We start from the raw sequence: 22,421 nt of genomic DNA, 5'->3' as shown, positions 1-22,421 counted from the left end.
TCGGCACGGGCGGCGGCGGCGGAGGTGGTGCCGACCGATCGGGCCGGCCCCCAGTGGACGAGTGGGTGGGTGGGTTGGGATGGGTCGTGGGTGGGTGGTGGTGGGGTATTGTTGTGGGCGTGCATGTGCGCAGGGGGGGGGGGGCCGCGTGACGCCCGTGACCCACGGGAACGCGGCTCGTTCATTGGCAGCGGCGGAACGACGCTCCCGGTATATCAGCGGTGGTCGCGCGCGACAGGTACGGGCTCATTATTTACGATGTGTCGCGCGCGGGGATTCCGCGCCGTGGGATTTGGCGGCCGGGCGTGAAGGGAGGGACCCTTCCCTGTCGAAGTGTCTTTAAAGATCCGCGCTCGTAGCGAAGGTACGTTGGGTGACGCTGCGGTGTGTGGGCAGGAGGTGATAGATAGCTCGCCTGGTTTTACGCAGGAGCGCGTGGGTTCGATACCCGGACGCTGACCGATGCCTGTTTGTGAATGTGTGGAGTCTTTGGCGTGTTCTTTCTCGCCCCGTGCTTTGCGTGGATTGAACTCGGGGTTGCCTTCCTGTTTTTTTTCCCTCCACGTTTAGAAACGCATGTTTAGATGATCTTTGCTTGCTGCTATAAAGCCCCCCGCGCGTGATGCCATCTGTCACTTACATGAGCTAACATCGCCTCTGAAAAAAAGAGCTCATAGCTCCAGTGGGCTTTACCTAGCGAATTCAACAGTATTAGTTGTATACCTCTAAGGAAGACATATTTCAGCCTAATCAAGTATTCTTCTGACGTTGTTGCCGAGAGACAGATGTGACGTTCGGTCGAGGTTGGTCGATGATTGCGTCAGGAGCAGCGCTGTGTGACGATTCCTCCTCATTGCGTGGAATTACTTGTGAACGTTAACTTGTTGAACGAATGAAATAAAACATTAAAATAAATAACAACGCTCTTCTAAATTTTAAGAAAAGGTTATACCGCATTGTAGTAATATATTATTTAATGTTTACGGAAGGGGTAGCCAGCGTGATACAGACCAAGAACCATCAAGCGTCCAATAGTTAAATGTTGACTTGAAGCTTTCGTGACTGCAGGACGTCATATTCTTTGGGTCTTTCGGTAAAGTCACGTAGATGGGTTCAAAGAAAATAACAACAAACTACGACGTTTCGATCGCAACACAAGCGGTCGTCTGCAGGAAAAGGAGGGTTAGCTTCCAAAGGCAAACTATAAGAGTTCAGCACAGATCCAAGTTTGTATATAAGTGTATATATATTGATAGAGGCGAAACTTCTGAAATGCCTTTAATTGTAATCACCTTTGATTTTTTTTTTAAACGGTCACCAAGTTTCAAGCCGTGTTGTGTTGGTTGATGCACGACTGGGTCCCATCCTCTCGGAGCGCAGCGATTTGGCCTGTGCATGTCCACGCTGTCACCCAAAAACAGTGACATAGACGAACCTCCTCGTGTCACACACAAAGACACAGATCCCCCGTATAGTCTTCACGGACTGTAGGGGCAGGTGCTGTTAGCGAGCGGCAACTACGACGGCCGACACGGCACACGAAGGGGTGGGTAGCCAGCACCACGCCCGGCCGCCTTTATCTCCCTGGTGGCGATGGTTACGACACACCGCGCCAGGTACCAATTTAAGGATGAATCGACCTAGGGGAGGCCCAGGAACCGTTTCAGGTTAATCGACCGAACTCGTAGCGCACAACGATTCGGCCTTCACGTCAAAACCTTACCTCCAACTGTTTAGATATCGGACGTACCCATCGGAACCCCGGGACAACCCTCTGTGCGCAAGCAAACGAGCAGTGCCTGTGTGCACGCGAGGAAGGCTTACGCCGAGATTATACACATCATTAAGAATTGTTATTGTACTCGGGGAAACATCAGCAGGGCATTCGAAGCTGTGTAGAAGCAGAGGGAATCCACGCTGCCACGTGATTGCGCTTACGTGCATGACTGCTGCGCGGCTTGCCCTTGTTGAGTTACCGTGTAAGAGTTATCATTGATAAATCTTAGTCGTAGTATAAATCAAAATACCAGCACTCTAGAGCCTTTGATTTAGCTGAAGGGGTTTTGGTGTTGTTGTTGTTGCAAGGTGTTGGATTGCCGGAACAATGCGGTGTTAACTTGTAATGTTTCTTTTTTTTTTAAGACGTGATCGATATTGACCAACTCACGTGCTCGATATACGAACCCTCTGACAGCACGAGATGCTGTTGATTAATCAATAACACCGTCGCCAGCAGTGTGCGCGTGTCTCTCCGTCACTCACCCTCGGCCGTGTCGTTTTCTCAAAGAGCATCGGCGATCGCGGCATTCCTCCCGCCATGTGACTCTGTCCACGAAATATTCACTTACGAACGTTGCATCGGACGCTCCTCATCATCCTCCTCCTCCCAGTTGCGTGCGATTCTTCAAAATCGCCGTGAAGTGCATTCGAAGCGCTGTCTCCGCCTAACTTCGTGCACCTCGCAGCAGCAGCAGCAGCGGATTTTGGCCGTGGCCATCGAACAAAGGCGGCGGCCACCGCGTCGCGCGGCGCTTCCAGACGCGCTTTCGCGGCCGTCTGGAACGCTCTCCTTTCCGATATTAGGACGCCACTGGAGCTATGCACTTTCAAATGTAAATTGAAAACTCATTTCTTTACAACTGTGCTTTTGTGTTTAGTTTGTTGTCGTTTCCCCGCACCTCCGATTAGTACAGTTGGCTACGTACGGTGCGAAAAAAGTTCAACATACATGCGTATTATCCCCAGGCACAACATTCCATTCCGTCTCTTGTCTTTCTCATTACATCAGAGACATGAATTCATTTCGATGCTATGTCTAGGTTAACATGATGTCGAAAGTATGCAAGTATATACAATATAAATTTGCTTAATTAGAACAAGAAAAACGCATCACCGTAGTCAATTTAAACACTCTTTCATTACAATTATGCCGGTTATATTACAAATCCAAGCCGTCACTTCACATTCATCTTACAAGCTAGATTACACGATGGATTTACATAAAGGAATATGCCAACAGCTATATCATTATAGACGTGTGGAATAAGTAATTATTATTTTTTTAAAGTTAGAGTATGAAAATGCATTCATTAAAGTTACACAATTGCCACTAAATTTGTTTCGCAAATTTCAACCACGAATGCTCGTGATGTATCGTTTTGTCTTTGGTGACGCTGGGCTGTGCACTCAGCTAGGCCAGTATGTACGTTGAACTTCTATTGCATCGTACGTAGCCAACCGTGCTAGTCGAAGGTGCACAGAGTACGCGTGCCCTCCGTACTCTCTGCGTGACCACTAGACACCCGTGATTGACCTCTACCTCAAACCTGTCCTTCGCCATGTCTGCTCAGTTCAAGTCATTCCCCTTCAACAGTCAACATCTCCGGTAACATTTAGTCCTCTACGCCAATGTGCAAAATCATACATCTGAAAGAAGTAACTTTTTTTGCAGCTAACACGAATATTTTACTCGCATCGCCAAACACGGACGCGTGGGCTCGCGTGTGTGTGCGGCATTTGCAGCTGAGGCTTGCAAACGGCGAAACGCAGACCTTGTGCTGCTCCTTCGTCAATTGCGTGCGAGTTACAGCCCCGCAAAGTCTTCTCGGTTCTTTCGGTAAAGTCACGTAGAATGGAAATAATAAAATAATAAAAATAAAACATTATAAAATAATATAATAATATAATAATATTATTCTCACGTGAGAATTATTTTATTATGTTTTATTTTTATTGTTTTATTATTTCCATTCTACGTGACTTTACCGAAAGAACCAAGAAGATGAATCCCTGCAGTGAGAATTATTTTATTATGTTTTATTTTTATTATTTTATTATTTCCATTCTACGTGACTTTACCGAAAGAACCAAGAAGATGAATCCCTGCAGTGAGAATTATTTAATTGGTTTATTTTTATTATTTTATTATTTCCCTTCTACGTGACTTTACCGAAAGAACCAAGAAGATGAATCCCTGCAGTGAGAATTATTTTATTATGTTTTATTTTTATTATTTTATTATTTCCATTCTACGTGACTTTACCGAAAGAACCAAGAAGATGAATCCCTGCAGTGAGAATTATTTAATTGGTTTATTTTTATTATTTTATTATTTCCCTTCTACGTGACTTTACCGAAAGAACCAAGAAGATGAATCCCTGCAGTGAGAATTATTTTATTATGTTTTATTTTTATTATTTTATCATTTCCATTCTACGTGACTTTACCGAAAGAACCAAGAAGATGAATCCCTGCAGTCACGAAAGCTTTAAATCGAAAAATAGCCCCGCGGAGCTCTGCTTGCTGTCACTTCTGTCACAAGCATCGCGCCGGGCTTATGAACCCTGGGATCGGAGTTCAACTCCCGGCCCGCAGCTCAGTTCCACAACGCCCTTTTACCAACCAGCGCTCGCCATCGTGATGAAGTATGGCCAGACATCTCTCACGACCGACGCAGCACAAGGGAGGCCTTCATCTAGCATTTACTTGACACTGTCTTTTGGTTGTTATTATTACCGATGATGATGATGATAATGAAATTAAATAACAAAAAATTTACGTATGCATTTTTCAACGAAACTTAACAAAAAACACGCAGATATTGCCGTAGAGAAGCGAGTCCAGATGACATCAGAAATACCAGCATCTCACGAGTTACATGCACGTGACAATAGTGCTGAAATCAGAGGTTCTTGCGGCTGCGCTGACTGGCTCTCCTAAGTGGATTCGGCTGAGACTGTGGTACAACCTCAACACCGCTTTGGGAAGCTGTGCAATTGTAATATCGTTTTAAAGCTTAAAAACAGACCCACCGACACAAAGATCCCCCCGTATAGCCTTGACAGACTGTAGGGGCAAGTGCTGTTAGCGAGCACCTATGAAGGCCGGAACGGTACACGAGGGAGTGGGTGGCCAGCACCACGCCCGACCGCCTTTGTCTCCCCAGTGGCGATGCTTACACACCGCACCAGGTACTCATTTGAGGCTGAGTCGAGCTAGGGGAGGCCCAGGACCGGTTCAGATAATCGTCACTGGTGTTGGCCGTGAGCGGGAATCGAACCCTGGTCGCCAGGTTCATAGCGCAGCGCGCTAACTGCTACATTACCGCTCTCCACCGACACACACAGTCACAAGTCACACACACAGTCACAAGTCACACACACAGTCACACACACACACAGTCACACACACACACGCATGCAGGAATGTCGAAGAAAACTGGGATGGAAGTGCCACCACAACCTTGTATGTTGAACTTCTTTCTCACCGTACGTAGCCAAACGTGCTAATCGGAGGTGCGTGGTGAAGGACAACAACACTAAACACAACAAAAAAGCAGAGAATATGGTGGTTGTTTCTTTATTAGATCGACTCGGCTTCTGCGTGCCAGTGAGTTTGAATGGATAATTATATGTTTACTATAATTACAGTGCATAATCAAACTAAATATAAATATATACTACATTGTCTTCAATATCGTGTCATAGTGTATTAGATATAGTGCCAAATATAGTTTGCTTCACGACATTGGCTCGACAACAGCTTTCCATATATATAAACAAAAACATCTTATTTTGCACGTAAACTCTGTTTCGTTATTTTGTGGGGTTTTTTCAAAGTAAATTTTCACAAGGTATGGAAATTAGTCTCGGGACAGCGGTGGTGTTTAGTCTGAAAACTCCACTCAAACATTTCCGTTCGGAATCCTCGCAAAGGCTCTCAACGGACGTACTTTAAACGTCACAGGATGCAACCGGCTCCTGCAGAGTTATATTTAATAATTCACAGCAATTGGTTTTAATTAGAATATTGATCGCAAGTTACATTTATAATTAACGTAGCCCCCGCGTTGCATTGCAGAGTACAATTTGAAATATGTGTTGTTTTTGTTAACACGTACATTTTCGTTGTACGCAAATAATTTTTCCAAGTTACTTTCGTAATTGGAACTTACTTAAAACAGACGTTCATTCATGTTCAATGGAACGAGGTGAAACAGATGAGCACCCGTGTAAATTGTAGATTTTTATTCATTTAGAGCGGGAGGTTCAATGTCGTTTCGATCAAACCATCTTGATGCCTACTGATGTAGTATTCAGCTCCCACCACCGACGTAACAGATCGACAAACGCACGACATTTCTTCGAGCGAAGATGTAAAACTACTTGCTGTGTTTTTCCATCTCTTAGCACGAAATAACTAACCATCGTTATGGAAAGTATCAGCGGCAAAACAAACAAAAAACGCAGACAACAATATTCCACCTTCCCATATCTGTCTCACCACGTACATTGTTTTTATGTTTTATTATTTTACGCATCCCATGGGCGACGTGGCTTTCGTTTCCCCAGCACCATTGGTCTTAATGCAAGCGAACTCTGGACTGGTTTCGGCATTAAGTGTCTCATCAGCAGAATCTCGCTCGCTTGAAGCCAATCCTGGTGAACCGTCAGATATTCATAGGTAAGGGTTCCCTCTCTGTTAGACACGGGTCCTAGATCGACGCAGAACCACGTGTTGAATTAGAGATGTGGTGCGCCACTATTCCCGGGAGAATGCGAATCGCTAAAAAAAAGCCACATTAATAGCGATTGCACAAAGCAATGAAATGTTTATGAAATAAATATTAGGCTACAGCGTTCGAATTGTCAGTCAACAACTTTTCCTAGTGTAGAACCGTATATAAAAAAAATCAACTTTATATATACATATAATTTATTGCAATGTTATATTCATTATATTGCTATATCGTATGCTCTATGTATGCACATACATACTTTATGTGGAACTTCTTTCGCACCGTACGTAGCCAACCGTGCTAATCGGAGGTGCGGGGAAAGAACAACAAACTAAACCACAGAACGCAAGAAGTAACTTCTTTAAAATGAGTTTTCGATCTAGTTTTAAAGTGCACAGCGCCAGCGTCTTGCTAGTATCTGAAGGAAGAGCGTTCCCGACGGCCGCAGGAGCGCACCTGAAAACGCCTGACCCTTTTTGTTTGACGGCAAGCTTTGAATCGAAATTTAAGCTAAAAGCCGTTGCTGCGAGGATGACCGGAGTTCACGTGATGGTTTACGGTCCTTGACGAGACTAGATAAAGTGCATCCGCAGCGTGTTTGAACGAGGAGACAAAGTGCGCGTCGGAATGTTTCTCGTGGGTCTGTAGCCATCTAGGTGATGGCGAGATGTTAATTACCTCGCCTGGTATGCAGGAGGTCGTGGGTTCAATTCTGACCCTGACGCCTGCTGCTGTATATTTGGAGAGTAGGCATGCTCTCCCCGTGATCGCGTGGATTTTTTTTCTTTTCCGGCTCCTCCCGGTTTTTACCTCCACATTTAAAATCAACATCATGCGTTTAGAGTATTTGGCTGCTATAAATTGCCCCGCGATGATGAGTCACTTCGTTGAGCTGTCATTTGTGATGTCCAGCCCGCTTATGAAAAAGAGCTCTCTATAGCTCAGTGGGGCTTTACCTGCTAATTAAAAAAAAATTGTCGCAATAAAAAATAGTTTTTTTTTTAAAACGACGCCCGGCGAAAGCTGTCCCGGGTACCAGAGCCCTCGAATCGTGTCGCGTGGACACCCTCGGCTCTCTGTGGCCGGCTGCCAAGGTGACGCAGCGTGTTTGGCTCCGTAAACAATTGACCGAGAGCCTCGAGGAAAAAGGTGTACCGCCCAGGTGACGTCCGCGCGCGATATTAAAACACGGGCTCGTGGGGCAACCGACGCAAAAAAAAACTTTGAAAAAATAACATTTGCCGCGCTCGAAGCTATTTTATTCTCGCGAACAATTTTCAAATAGAGAGATCGGCCGGTTGGACCGTTGGTGACGGGGCCTGCGCGCTCTCCGAACCCGTCGCCGTTTCGTAGATAATGGTTTAAACGATCGGCAGTAAAGGTGCGTGCTTGCCTGTGCGTGCATGTTGTGGGGGGGGGGGGGGGTTGGGGGGGGGGATAAGCACAGCCCATCAAGCAAACCACGCATCGTCGTCTCTTTCAGTTGGCGCTCATGCACCTACGGGGGCCGTTATGTAATCGTGATAAAGATTTTAGATCGGATATAAATCTAGAGATGGGATGTAACAACAGCAACCCTTGTCATATAAAGACCGCGATTGCCACCCTCCCCCCCCCCCAATGCATAGGAATGTGGAATTTCAATCACTGGCTCAGCACCACCAAAGTGCAAATTTACAAGCGAGCCATTCTCTGCCCAACGCTTGCTTGAGCGTCAGATTGAAAAGAATTTCTTCAGAACTATTTTTTTTTTGCGTTTAGTTTGGTGTCCTTCCATCCGCACCTCCGATTAGCGCGGTTGGCTACGTACGGTTCGAAAAAAAAGTTCAGCGCACCCACGCGCGTGCGTGCGCGCGCGCGCAGGCGGGCACGCACGCGCTTCTCACGCTCCCGGTGCGCCGTTCTCTCGCCCCTTGCGCAGACCCCCGAAGCACCGACCGACAAATGAGCGCAGCGGCGGCGGACGTGCTCAGATCGCCGAGCGGACGAGAGCCGAGCGCCGGACCGCTTCGCGACCCCCGGCCGCTGGACCTGAGTCCCCGACTCATGGACACTCCCGAGTTTGTGAGGCTCAACATGGAGCTGACGAACGCCGACGCGCCCGCGGGGGTCGTCCACTACGACGGCAAGGCGGGCGACTTCGCGTACCACCCCTACCACGGCGTGAAGGAGGAGCGGCCGATGGTGCACGGCTTCCTCGCCCGCGACCTGAGCCCCATCGACTTCTACAAGCAGTCCCCTCCCTCCACGCCCGAGTCCATTGACTCGCTGCAGCCGTCGCTGTGGGACGAGCAGGGCGGCTCGCACGTCCAGTACAGCCTCACCAACCTCGCCAGCGTGGAGAGGAAGCCGGCGCCGCACACGATGGGCTTCAAGCAGCTGCCCGTGCCGTGCACCATCCCCTCCCCGCCGGGCATGAAGATCTACCTGCCGCCCCATCCCGGCGACTCGGAATCGTTTTACAGGCAAGGGATGCCGGGCTACGGCTTCGCGAGGCCCATCGCGGCCGAGAGGCGCCCCCACTTCTTGACGAAATTCCCCATGCCGCCGGACTCTGACCACGGCCCGCCCCAGGCCGCCGGTCCGCTGCAAGACCCGGAGGCATCGCCCCCGGTCAAGAGGCGACTTCACCCCGGCATGGACGCCCTGCCGGTGGGACGGGCCATGCCGGGGTACCCGATGGCCCTGTCGCACTTGGAGCACACCCTCGGCAGGATGCGGCCACTCGCCGAATGCCCCTCCGCCGTGAAAATGGCAGGCTTCCACCCGAGCCCGGCTTCGCAGCGCCACTACGAGCCGGCCCACTACGCCGGGCCGTTCCACGACGGCGGAGACTTTGGTATCGAGCGGCAGCACCTGCTGCAGCAGCATCAGCAGCATCAGCAGCAGCATCAGCATTTGCCAGATTCCTGCACCCCAGACTTTGGCAGAGGAGTCCCCCGGCTCGGCTCCTCTCGGTCGGCCATGGCGACGATGATGCCTCCGGTGGGCGAATCTCCGCCGGCGGCCGAGGGCATGTGCGCCGTGTGCGGAGACAACGCGGCGTGCCAGCACTACGGCGTGCGCACCTGCGAAGGCTGCAAGGGCTTCTTCAAGGTGAGCAGGCAACCTCCTCCTCCTACCACCCCGAGTTGGCGCGACGAGGGCTGCAACAGCCGCTGGGGTTGAGCCGCTCATCCTACGCGTCGGCAGCCGGTTGTGGAAATTTCGCATTCCGGGGGGAAGGGGGCGGTCTCTCTGCAGGACAGCCGTTGTTGATTTCCCATAAAGTGGCACGTATTTGTATCATTCCCCCAAGGGGTGAATGGCTGAGCTGACTCTGACCCGGCCGTCATGGTTGTAACAATTAACACAACCCCCCCCACCCCTCCACCGCCCGTGAATTGATCAATTGTCACAATTCATGGTTCGTGATTGACTTCAAGAATCTATTCTCTTTTTGCCATCCTGGTGAATGTAACGGCCTCCAGTGGCTGCCTGGGTCACGTGAACACATTACATACATCATATATTCCAATGAAGATATATAATAAATAAAAACACACACAAATTGCAAAACGTGTAATTCGATTTATGTTATCGTAACCTGAAGCATGTAATGCGCCATTACACCCCTGATGGGATATGAACCCATATTCTTGTGATCGTTCGGCGAATTCTGTGACCACGCTGGCGTCCAACGTGATGGCTAGAGCGGGATTGTCACGAGATACAAATGCACCATCACTCTTTATAAATACAAACTGCAACCGCGATGCAGTCCTGCAATTGCCATCGGAAGAATGTGGTGGTGGCTGTGGCGATGCGGCAGGCCGTTGGAACGTGTATCATTCAGTGCGTTCATTATTTATTTCGAGTAGCATTTGAAGTGTAATCACTCGTTAGTGGAATTTGTCCAACATCCCCAATGCAGCACCACTGAGGAGTATGGGCAGTTGTTGGTAGAGCCGGTTCTGGCTGTCTCCCCGCTCGTCTGTGATTTACCGTGCCTCTGAAACGTGCGGCGCATTACAGATTTGTAACTTTAACGTTGACGGCGGGATAAGGGTAAGCAACTTTAAATTTGGGAGAGAGAAAAAAATCCGCGGCATTAAATAATTGGAGGCATTAGGAACAGGAGCTTTGCGATGAGTGGTGTGTATTTGCAGCGTGACAGGTAATCCACAACGTATTGGAGTGGCAAACATAGCTTACCGTTTTCTTGGTTCTTTCGGTAAAGTCACGTAGAAGGGAAATAATAAAATAATAAAAATAAAACATAATAAAATAATTCTCACTGCCCAACACTAAGAATTATTTTATTATGTTTTATTTTTATTATTTTATTATTTCCCTTCTATGTGACTTTACCGCAAGAACCAAGAAGATGAATCCCTGCAGTCACGAAAGCTTTAAATCGAAATATAGCTTATCATCTTCAGGCCGCAATGGCGAGATGTTAACTACCTCGCTTGGTATCTATCTATATATTTTGAGTTTGCGTGATTCTCTCCCCATGGTCGCGTGGATTTTTCTCCGGGTCCTCCGGTTGTTCCCTCTGCATTTAGAAACCTGCTGATTATTCGGCTGCTAATGACTCCTTGTATAAAGGTGTCAGTTTTGTTGCCAGATAAAAGGCTAAAAACCAATTATCATATTTTGTTACTGGCAAATGAGGTTCCAATGGTGTATTTGGCTGCTGCTATACATTTCCACGTGATAATCCACTTCATTGGGCCATCATTTGCGATCACCAGGTCACTTCTTGAAAACGAGCCAGAGAGCTCAATGGGCCTTACCTGGTGGTGGACAGTAAAAAAAATCAGCGGAAGGTTGGAACTCGGGCCAGATGAGTGGGACTCTATTGTCACAGACGGTGGTGGTCGGCTGTCCGTGCGTCTTGCGGTGGCGTCGGTCCGCAGTGGGCCACGGTGACCTCTCGACCCTTCCCCTCTGCGTGCGCGATGTTGTTACTGCTCACAGAGGACGGTGCAAAAGGACGCCAAGTACGTGTGCCTGGCCAACAGGAATTGCCCCGTGGACAAGCGTCGGCGCAACCGCTGCCAGTACTGCCGCTACCAGAAGTGCCTCACCGTGGGCATGATCAAAGAAGGTGAGGGGGCGGGGGATGACCTTCGACCCAGGGACGCGGGCGGGGCATCTGTTGCACTCCTGCGGCCGTCTGGAACGCTCTTCCTTACCATACTAGGAAGCCACCGGAGCTATGCACTTTTAAATGAAGATAGACAACGGATTTCTTTAGAACTGCTCTGTGTTGCGTTTAGTTTGTTGTCATTATCGCCCACCGCCGATTGGCAGAGTTGGCTACGTACGGTGCGAAAGAAGTTCAACATACGTACTACACTACTATGCACTACTCTATACACTAAACTATACATTATGAAACACTACACTACCATACACTACTCTATACACTAAACTATACATTATGAAACACTACACTACTATACACTACTCTATACACTAAACTATACATTACTATACACTACTCTATACACTACACTATACATTACTATTAACTAAACTACTATACACTACTCTATACACTACACCATACATTACTATACACTACTATACACTACACTATACACTACATTACTAAACACTATACACTACACTACTATACACTACACTGCGTTACACTACACTATACACTACACTATACATTACTAAACACTACACTACTATACACTACACTACTATACACTACTCTATACACTCCACTATACATTACTATTCACTACACTACTATACACTACACTATACACTACACTGTACACTACACCACTACAACATTGAAAATGAAGTTCTTTAGAACTGCTTTCTGCGTTGAGTTTGTTGTCCTTCCCCCGCACAACCAATTTGCACGGTTGGCTACGTACGGTACGAAAGAAGTTCCACATCATACGTACGTACGTGCATACGTACAACATACATACACACACGATGGACCAGAATGCTCCACGCGCCTGTTTGAAATGTTCACGTCACCTCGTCCTCGGGTGCTGCGCTAGGCAGGTTGATGTGCGCGCTACGTTCGGCGCTGTTATTCGTGCGGCGATTTGGTGCGGAGCTTGATGAGGTTTGGACAACTCGCGTCGGCGGTGCTGCTGCTGCTGCTGCTGCTGCGGCGGCGTTTCCAGTGGTGCCCAACAACAATTAACAACAATAAACAACAACAACAACAAAGTGCTCAGTGAGACTGCTCTTAAAAAATTAAAAATAAACATGTAATAGGCGACGTGACGGGTAATTGCCCGTCTTTACAGCACGTACAGTGTCGAGTTTTTTATTACTATTTATAAATAACACTGCGGTTAACATGTTTATAAAGTCCTTAAAAGTGTTAACGTTTGTTTTCACAATACCAATTAAAGTGCCGAAACACTTCTCGGTGGCTATTCGAAGGTAAATATCGATAGGGATCGGGCCGATGCCCAGGCGTTGGCCATTCTGCGGGGCCCATCGTCAGAGTCGCGAATCTATTTGATATATTTATGAAAAATCAGCGTCGATGACAACGACAGGGAGGGAGTTATGCTCCTCCGCTGCACGTACACCGCTGCCAATGCAGCCCCGCAGGTTTTTTTTTTCTTTCAGTTTAAATTGAAAAATATTATTGACGCGCGTTGAGCAGAGGTTGCCTCTCTCCGCGGATATTTAGATGTGACGTGAACTTTCTGCGCTGTTATTGTCGCTGTCGCTGTTGTCGTCGTTGTTGTTGTGCGAATAACAATCGGGAGGCCCACCTGTGTGGGGATGCAGTGGTGCGCACGGACAACCTGAAGGGCAGGAGGGGCCGGCTGCCCTCCAAGCCGAAGGGCCCGGCCCCGACGGCAGAGACAGGCGCGCCACGGCAGCCCCCCTACGACAGCTACCTGCAGGAGCTCGTGCAAGCGCACGTCGAGGTCTGGCCGGCCACTTCTCAGCTCGACTTCTCACAGGTGTGCGACTCGCCTTGCTGCTTTCGTTTGTTTGTTTTCTCTCTTTCTCTTGTCCCCCTCCTGTCCGCTTGCCTCCGCCCTCCCCCCGCCCATTGCTGCCCGCTCTCCTGCGAAGGCGTCTTGACGCTCAGAATAGAAGTTCAACAAATGCCGGCCAGTGAGTAGGGTTGTCTCGTGAACAAGCCTGCCGATTTATTCCTGCCTCGGAAACATCGCCGTGTTGGAGAGCGGTCTAGAACATTTTAATCGTTTGGTGAGACGACTATCCGTTGTTATATATTCGTTCTCATTGTATAAAAAATAGTTTTTTTAATGTTCATAAGTAGTAATGTCATGGTCACTGCTCAGTGGAATATTTGTGACAGAGAAGCGCCACGTGTTGAAGCAAAAATTAAATTGACTTGGATTCAGATGTACGTATTATACAGGATGTTAAACCTCTTTCGCACCGTACGCAGCCGGCCGTGCAAATCGGAGGTGCGGGGGAATGGCCAACAAACAAAAAGCACTAAAATCAGTTCGAGATGAATTGGTTTTCAAACTAGATGTAAATGTGCACAGCTCCAGTAGCTTCCTTATATCGAAAGTAAAATTGTCCGTGTGGATATCTCTCCAACACCACACGCGCCGGTGCTGCCAAAGCAGTCGTAAAAATTGGCCACGTTTGTTCGTCACGTGACAGCTTTGTTCATTGACCGTGTTGGGTGGAGGAGGGTGGAAGACGACACACATTTCACTCTACACGATCTGACCCAGAAGTTAATCATGGATTGTAATAGTGGTCGTGAAATGCTGTGTGTTTACAATACCTTCCCCTGTTTTTTTTTATATGTCTATGTTGGAACACTCTCTTGAGATATCATGTGTTTGTGGATGGCTTTTACTCAGTGTAAGGTCACCATGTGGCGTGATTAAACAAGGTTCACCCAGCTATTGATATTCTGTGAAGTTGAAGTCGGTACCCGTGTTTGCATCCCTTGAACAAATGCTAACATAAATGTATTTATCCATAAGGACCATTGTTTACCGCATTACATACTATCGCAGTTCAACGATTTCATCAATCCCGTTACCCACTTAATTGTGTTTCTTGCACTGGGATACCACTGCTTTATATAAATACAAAAATAGCTGTCTTGTACAATCCCTTCGCTGTCAGTTGTGCTCGTGCAGAGGCTGCCCACGTTGCTCAACTTTGTGTTCTTCGCAAAGCTTTGGGGGCAGGCACATCGTGATCGGGCATCCGAGACGCAGACTACACGGCACGTGCCGTGTCCTGCCCTTACGTCAACGTTTGCGTAGAATGGTGGGAAGTGCCCTGGCGGTTTAGAAGCGCGCGCACGTCTAAGGTTTCTGAGCCATTGTCTCCGCGATGTGTTTTTTTTTTGTTCCAGCCCCGGGGTCAATCTTACTAAATTAAAATGTTCACGTGCGTGGGCGGATCTCAATTGTCTCGGCTCGGTGATTGTTGTTTTTTTTAAAGAGAAACATTCTGGGAATCGGTCCCCGTGCTCGGTTCAGATGTACCTGGCCCCGAAGAGTACCGGCAAGAGAGCCGGGCTCTCTCGCAGTCGCTGACTTACGCAGACTGGACCGGCACTTGCAGAACCACCTTGAGAGGCTTCTCACTTCCCTGCCAAGGCTGTCGATGCTCGTGGCAGAACATTGGCATAAATAAAAGATAAATTGTTAAAAGGAAGCACGGATACATTTAGTCCAATTGAACCTTGAGAACCTCGATTTTCTATCTGCATGAAACATTTGAGTAAATATTAAATCAAAAGAGCCGTGTACTTTTTCTTTTGCACAGCACATGTGTTTTCCATTGAGGCTGCGAGAGTAAACAGGCTTGGTTCATGCGCTGGTGAAGCATGGCAGTTCACAAGAATATTTGCTCAGTAACAACCACAATTTAGCGATATTAGAAGCGCATTTCGCAATTTTTATGAAGCTGGCTGCGTGCTGCACCTTTTACGTATTGAAGAAGAGTCCAAGTGGATGCCGCATGAATGCACCCGTTGTGCGGCGTTCAATTCTCGTGAGAGCGAATATGAGCGAAATGGTGAGGTCCTGGTCCCGCAGTACGACCAGTTTTGACTTGCTATCAACGGCCAACAGAATGACGAGCCAAGATTTAAACGCATGCCTTCCACCAACATAACTCCAAACGACTGCATTGGAAAGCCATTTAACAGTTTCAACATGGCCCGGTGCTCAATTCAACTTATGCCTCACAGGGACAGCTGCGACCGGGGGGGGACGGGGTCCCTGGGCGGGGGGGGGTCTCTCGGGGGGGGGGGGGGGGGTCCCTTGCTGCAGTGCACGTTGGGATGTGCTGCGTGGGAGGTGCGGTATGAATATTGAGTGGTGGTGGTGGTGGTGATGATGATGGCGAGGAGAGCACGCCACTTCAGCTTGTTGTCCTTTCCCCCGCACCGCCAATGAGCACGGTTGGCTACGTACGGTGCGAAAGAAGTTCAACCGTACACACACATACGTCGGGACTGGGGCACAGATACATGTCAGGCAGCATCCACGGGCGACTCAACTTTTAGATAAAAGAGTGGGGGGGGGGGGCGGAGGGGTGGGGTTACTAAATGAGTTTTCGTAGCGGCAACAGGATTTTTACACTATCCACAACCACTTAGTAAACCTGCTGCGTGGGAGACACGGTATGAATATTAAGCGGTGATGGCGAAGAGAGCACACAATATTAATCGGTGATGGTGATGATGGCGAGGAGAGCACACAATATTAATCGGTGATGGTGGCGAGGGGAGCACACAATTTCAGCTTGCCGATCAGCACGGTTGACCACGTGCTGTGCGAAAGGAGTTCGGCATCCAGCGTACAAACATCCAGGGGACTGCCTCTGCACCAACACAGGCCACGTTGGACGATGCCCTCCGCACGCCGCACAAGCACGGCAGTCGCGGGGGGTGGTGCTGATTTAACATCGCACGCCCACGTTGGCGCGCCTCGGCTTGACGTGACCCCCCCCTCGCCCCGCAGATGAACCCGATGAGCGAACGCTCCAAGGTGCCCCTGGACTCGGAGCACGTCCACCACTTCTACGAGCTGCTCTCGGGCTCCGTGCAGATTTCGCGGGACTGGGCCGCCCGCCTGCCCAGCTTCCAGGAGCTGCCCGGCTGCGACCGCGAGCTGCTGCTCAGCTCCTCCTACCTGGAGCTCTTCCTGCTCAGGCTCGCCTACAGGTAGGTCATCGCTGGCCTGCGCACCTGATGGCTCACTCACAGGCGAGACGACATCGCATTTCATCCATCTATTTAAGGCCGAAACAGGAGGAGGATTTCGCCACGACTCTGGCTGTCGCCTGATGATGCTGGTTGCAATTGCTGGCGATACTTCGTACTCGAATTGTAAATGTTGTCGTGGGTTTACTCTCCTACACACCGGTGTGCTGTACTAGTAACGAATTGGCATGTTTTGTTTACGTGACAAACCTTACTAATTGGCTATATTGGGTGGTGGCGGGTTTAATGACACATTTATATTCATGCAATCTAACCAAAATACCTCGATTAAGGTAGGTTATCGCCACGTGAAGGGAGGTCATCGCCACGTGCCGCACCTTACAGTTTATTTGTGCGTGTGTTGATCTTCTCCCACCGTACGTAGCCAACAGTGCTAATCTCAAGTGCGGTGCTCTGTTTTCCCCCATTTTTTCCAAACTATCATCGCTAGATGTGGCCAAACATTCCAATGTATGACCCCTTCTAAGAAATAGTCTCAAGACTCAGCGAGGCCTTCCTGGATAAATAAATGCCACTACTATTATTATTAATATTACGTCGCCTCAGTGGATTTCCAGATGGCATTTGAACTCACTGTCTTCCGACTGTGAGTTTAGTGCACAACATATATCTACGTAATCAATATCCCGTACATGTTGACTCGTGGTACAAGTACTTCAGTGGCATCTATTACACGCAGCGCCAGGTCAGAGCAGCACTGATGGGGAATGCTCACCCAAGTTAGTCCGTGAGCCCAGGCCAGACTTTTCACTTGGCGGTACCACCTGCGGTGATGTCATTCAAGCGCGTTCCAATTTCTCTATTGTCGGCACCTCCGATTAGCGCGGTTGGCAACGTGCGGTGTGAAAGAAGTTCAACGTGCGCACGTACAACAAGCGCGAATTACGCGATAACCATTTGAAATGAGTTGGCCATCAATGAATTGACTTGTATTGCCCGTGTAAATACATCAGTGCCGTTACAGTTTCGCTACCTTTTACTGCCACCATTCCTGCTCTGGCACCGCGGACTAATTAATGGTGGCTTCCCTTGGGGGTGGTTCGCGCAGGTCCAACCCGAAGGAGGAGCGCCTGGTGTTCTGCACGGGGTTGGCGCTGCACCTCAGCCAGTGCGTGCGCGTGTTTGGCGAGTGGCTCTACAGCATCCTGAGCTTCTCCGACACGCTGCAGGCGCTCGAGCCGGACATCGCCACCGTGGCCTGCCTGTCCGCGGCCGTCCTCTTCGGCGGTACGTGTCTCTGCGCGTCGCGCGGACGCCTCTGAAAAGGCGCGAACGGCACCGGCGGTGCGCTGGGCGTAATTCGGCCTAGTGTGTTGTTTTGCTTTTTGTGTTACCACCTCCACCGTACGCCTGTTTGCACGATACAGTGCTCCCGCCCTGGTGTTTGTTGTCTAAACCGGCACGCTTTGAATGCCGCCGCCGCCACCCGTGTCACAACAATTCGCTGCGCGCGCGCGCGTGTGTAAAAATAATAATGCAAAATAATAATTTAAAAAACACAAACTCAAAATCCATTATTTGGATTTGTAAAGTTTAAAACGTCGCTCGTGTTTAATAGTAGCAATAGGACTCGAAATGCAATTGGGATTTACGACGTTTAAAACATCGCTCATGTGTAGCAAGAATAATATTAATAATAGGACTTTTAACCACAATATAAATGTGCATAGGGTCTGAATGTGACCATAGTGGGCTGTGGGTGGATGTATTTTGTAGGGAGAGAGGCAGCAATGCCACACCCTCGTGTGTGTACTACAGCTTGTCGCTGTGTGTAACACTTATACAATGCAGCCTGGTGATTGACAGGCGCATTGAACGCTCATGAGTGAAGGTTGGCCAAACGTTCCAACATAGGATTACAGAGCTTGGGCAATTGCTGCTGCTGCTGCTGCTGCTGGTTGCTGGCCGCCTTCCCGCATCGCCGCGGTCTCGCTCGGGATTTGTTTGTTGCAGGTGGTAGCGCGATGCTCGTCGAAAAGTCCACGGCGATGCAGCTGCACGCAAATCAAACAATTCTTCTTCTTCTTGATAATTTGTTTTTTTACCCTTCTATCTGGCAACACAACTGACACCTTTTTACAAGGAGTCATGTTTACATAGACCGCAATACCTGCAGTCATAATACAAACAAAAGACGTAACTCTGATAATGTATGCACTGTCCTTGAAGTTGATTGGTCCACACCCGAGACAGCTTTTCTTAGAGCCTAGTCTCACGTGGGTTGGACCAGATGACGCCAAAAGGCGTACAACTCAAAGACAATGCACCATCAAGGACAGTGCACATTATCAGAGTTATGTTTTTTGTTTGCATTATGACTGCAGGTATTGCGGTCTATGCAAACATGACTCCTTGTAAAAAAAGGTGTCAGTTGTGTTGCCAGATAGAAGGGTAAAAAACCAATTATCATATTTTTACTGGCAAATGAGGTTCCCATAGTGTAAATTCTTCTTCTTGTTGTAATTAATTGGCGAGGATGAAAGCACTCGAGACGTGAGCGGGTACCGCCCTTGCAAAAATAATGAACACGCGACGAATTTGACGGCGTGTCTTTCCGGGACGAGGTTTAACAAGTTGCGGTGATGCTCGTGCGTGCAGAGCGACGTGGCCTGCGGCATCCCAAGCGGGTGGAGGAGCTGAGAAACAAGGTGCAGCGCATCTTGCGCGAGCACCTGGACTCGCTGGGAGCGAGGCCGGCCAAGGTGAGGCAGCTCCTGAGTCAGCCCGGCCTCCTGCACTCGCTCAGCATGATGGGCCTGCAACGCATCTTCTACCTCAAGATGGAAGACCTCGTGCAGACGCCCGACTTTGTGGATAACTTATTCAAGGATTCGCTACCTTTTTGAGTGTGCGTGCGTGCGTGCGTGCCTTAGCGCACGAATGTTTGTATTTTGTGTGTAGTGTGCCGGGTGTTTGTGCTTGGTGTGGAGTATGTGTGTGTGTGTGTTTGTTTGTTGAACTTCTTTTGCACCGTACGTGCTCATCGGAGGTGCGGGGGAAGGACAACAAACCAAACACAAAATTCAGTTCTAAGGAAATGAGTTTCCAGTCTAGATTCAAAAGTTGCTAAACTCCAGTGGCTTCGTAATATTGGAAGAGCGTTCCAGACGGCCGTAGAAACGCATCTGAAAGCGCGCGATGCAGCCCGTAGAACAGTAAGCAATTGCTGATTCAGCAGGTACACGTTAGGATGAATGAACCTGTAGAGACAACTAACTAACAAGTAGTACAATGTAAAAATGCCCCCTTTGCTCGTTTTTGTTGTGTTAAATTTTGACTTCGGCTCCGCGATGGAGGACTTTGGAACCACAATGAAGCGTGCGCAGCATGTGTTTGTTTGGCTGTAAAAAAAAATACATATATAAAATAAAATCCTGACACTGTGCTTGTGCCAGGTTCACAACCGTATTGGAAGAAAATCTCCCCGTTGCTGAATTACCAGATGGCTCCTTTGTGAAATCTTACGAGGATTAGGATCTTCCTGTTGCCGAGATGATGATGATGATGATCCTTATGGTGGGAAACTGCCGTGAGGCAATGCATGGCGTAAGAATGAATATGTCTGTAAATTATGAGTAGGTTATTATTATTGTTGTTGTTGTTATTTTAAAAATACATTTTTACGGAGCAGCACTTATAAGTGCACTGGCGTCATCGCTGCAGCGGTGGGAAAAATAGCCTCGGCATCAAAGCACCCTCTTCCCAAAGGGATCGCCCGGCCAACCTACAGTCCGCACGTGCTGCCAATGGCTCAGCGGACGTCGAGTTGCACTGCAGGTTCGGGCCTCTGCTCGCTCGCCTCATCCAAGCGCAGCGTGCACAACACACAGCACTGCAATACCACCGCGACTGCGGGTCGAACGACGCTATTCAATACCATTTGCGCCGTGTATTGAAAAGGCGTTTGCTGAGGACAGACACGGCTCCGCTGTGCTCCTGTTCAAACGAGGATTCAATAAAGCGAGAGGAACGTATTTTGGTATCTTTCGCCCGAACGAACCTTGGCTCGATTCAGAATCGGAAATCTGTATTTAGCCCGGAGGAATCCGATGAGCTATGAAGCTCTTTTTCACACAGATGTCCAGTACCGGGGCGGCTCAGTAAGTTACAACCGCAAACAATTAAAAAAAAAACACGATAGGAGTGCTAAAATAGAGAAAAATTCCCACACCCGTTCACCACGCTCGGTGTAGCGTATCACTTTACGATGCCTTTCGTTACGCCTCAACAAGTTTGTTTTGGTGAATTCGGTTTTTTTTGTTGCGCCAGTAAAGAGCGTGTCTTATTTACTCGTTAATTTATGAATGTGATACTTATTTTTAAGAAGCAATTGTGTGCCGTTTTTTTTTATTGAATATGGCAGTTATGGGGAAAGGTTGTGTGTAAATCTTCACGCGATGCAAACAAAATCTGGGCAGTCGACACAGAAGAAAGCCAGTCGTGTTGGAGTCATGTTGGGGGTAAATATTCACAAACAGCTGATCCCCACCCCCCCCTCACCCCCCCGTTCAGAAAATTATCTTCACGGACATTCGCAATGCGCAGTGTTCGTTCCTGTGTGGCAGCGCGTGTGCCGACATTGTGTACGAGTCGAGACGACCGGTGTTAATGGATATATATATAAGCCACCTTTGTTTTCGAGAGACCTATCAGGAGAGGCAGGGATGTACGTACGTGCATTGAACTAATTTCGCCCCGTCCGTGCGTTGAACTTTTTTCGGACCCTGCGTAGCCAACCGTGTGTAGAGTCCACACGAAAAATCCCCGACTACTCGTTTTCATTTTGTTTTTGTTTTGTCGAGTGGAGTAAAACATCGTAAGCTGCCCGTTACCCTCTGTACATTTGAGTGTGGACCGTGGATTTGAACGTGCGTTTGCTTTAAAGGTTATGGCCCCTCGCGGTTCGGCGTCTCTTGGTGTATCGTGTAACGTAGGGAGCTCGTGCATGCAAGGGACTTATTTTCGTAGTGCCTTATTGTAAAGAAAATAATTACAATATATCGTAAAACGTTTCTGGTGTTGAGGGTTTGTTGTGCGTTCACGTGACTGTACATAAATATGTAAATTAATGTCGTAAGAAAAATGTGGAATAAAAGTCAAGGATTTTAATAAAGATGTATTGGTGTACAGCGAATGAAACTAAAGAGTTCCTTCCAGGGGATGAATTGACTTAAGATGAATTTACCTAAAATGAATGCCATGTGAAAACATTCGGGTTAAATCACCTTGGCTCGGTTTCTCGTAGAACACAACACTATTTAGTTCCATGTCTGTAATGTATATGCATAAACGTTATTAATATTAAAATATACCGAATACGGAGAATGCCCATTACAGCCTCTATTTCTTATGCTGGAGTCTGTACGATTGAGTTATCGGGACATAAAGCAGACGCAAGACGAAGGAAATCACTTAAATGTGACCACCTACAGTACAGCTTTACGAATGCAATGTGACGCGTCCAACTTACTGGTGATCCAAACACAAAAAATATTCCACTGTTTGTGAACTGAATCCAGAAGTTTCAGAACACGAACGTATTTATTTGGTTGTTGTTTTTTAAGTGAACCCCGATTAATTAATGGATTGTGTTTGATAATTTTCAGCCCGTTTATTAATGCATAAGCGCAGGCTAATGGATTACATTCCGGTTTTATCTGCGATCGTCTAAGTCTGCCAAGATGC

General features: G+C 48.2%; 1 protein-coding gene across 1 annotated transcript; it reads left to right on the top strand.

Annotated features, from left to right (window-relative positions):
• Window positions 1-259: 259 nt before the first annotated feature.
• LOC144728537 (nuclear receptor subfamily 4 group A member 1-like) lies at window positions 260-22,061 on the top strand. The gene is made up of 7 exons (XM_078608080.1): window positions 260-364; window positions 8,439-9,613; window positions 11,480-11,609; window positions 13,283-13,461; window positions 16,474-16,676; window positions 17,785-17,963; window positions 19,335-22,061. Exons 2-7 carry the CDS (start codon window positions 8,462-8,464, stop codon window positions 19,580-19,582), a joined length of 2,091 nt encoding a protein of 696 aa, XP_078464206.1. The 5' UTR covers window positions 260-364; window positions 8,439-8,461; the 3' UTR covers window positions 19,583-22,061.
• The last annotated feature ends 360 nt before the right edge of the window (window positions 22,062-22,421 follow it).

This window comes from Lampetra planeri, chromosome 1, assembly GCF_965212315.1.
Source record: "Lampetra planeri chromosome 1, kcLamPlan1.2.h2, whole genome shotgun sequence".
NCBI lineage: Eukaryota > Metazoa > Chordata > Hyperoartia > Petromyzontiformes > Petromyzontidae > Lampetra > Lampetra planeri.
This window is presented reverse-complemented; position numbering and strand designations above follow the sequence as displayed.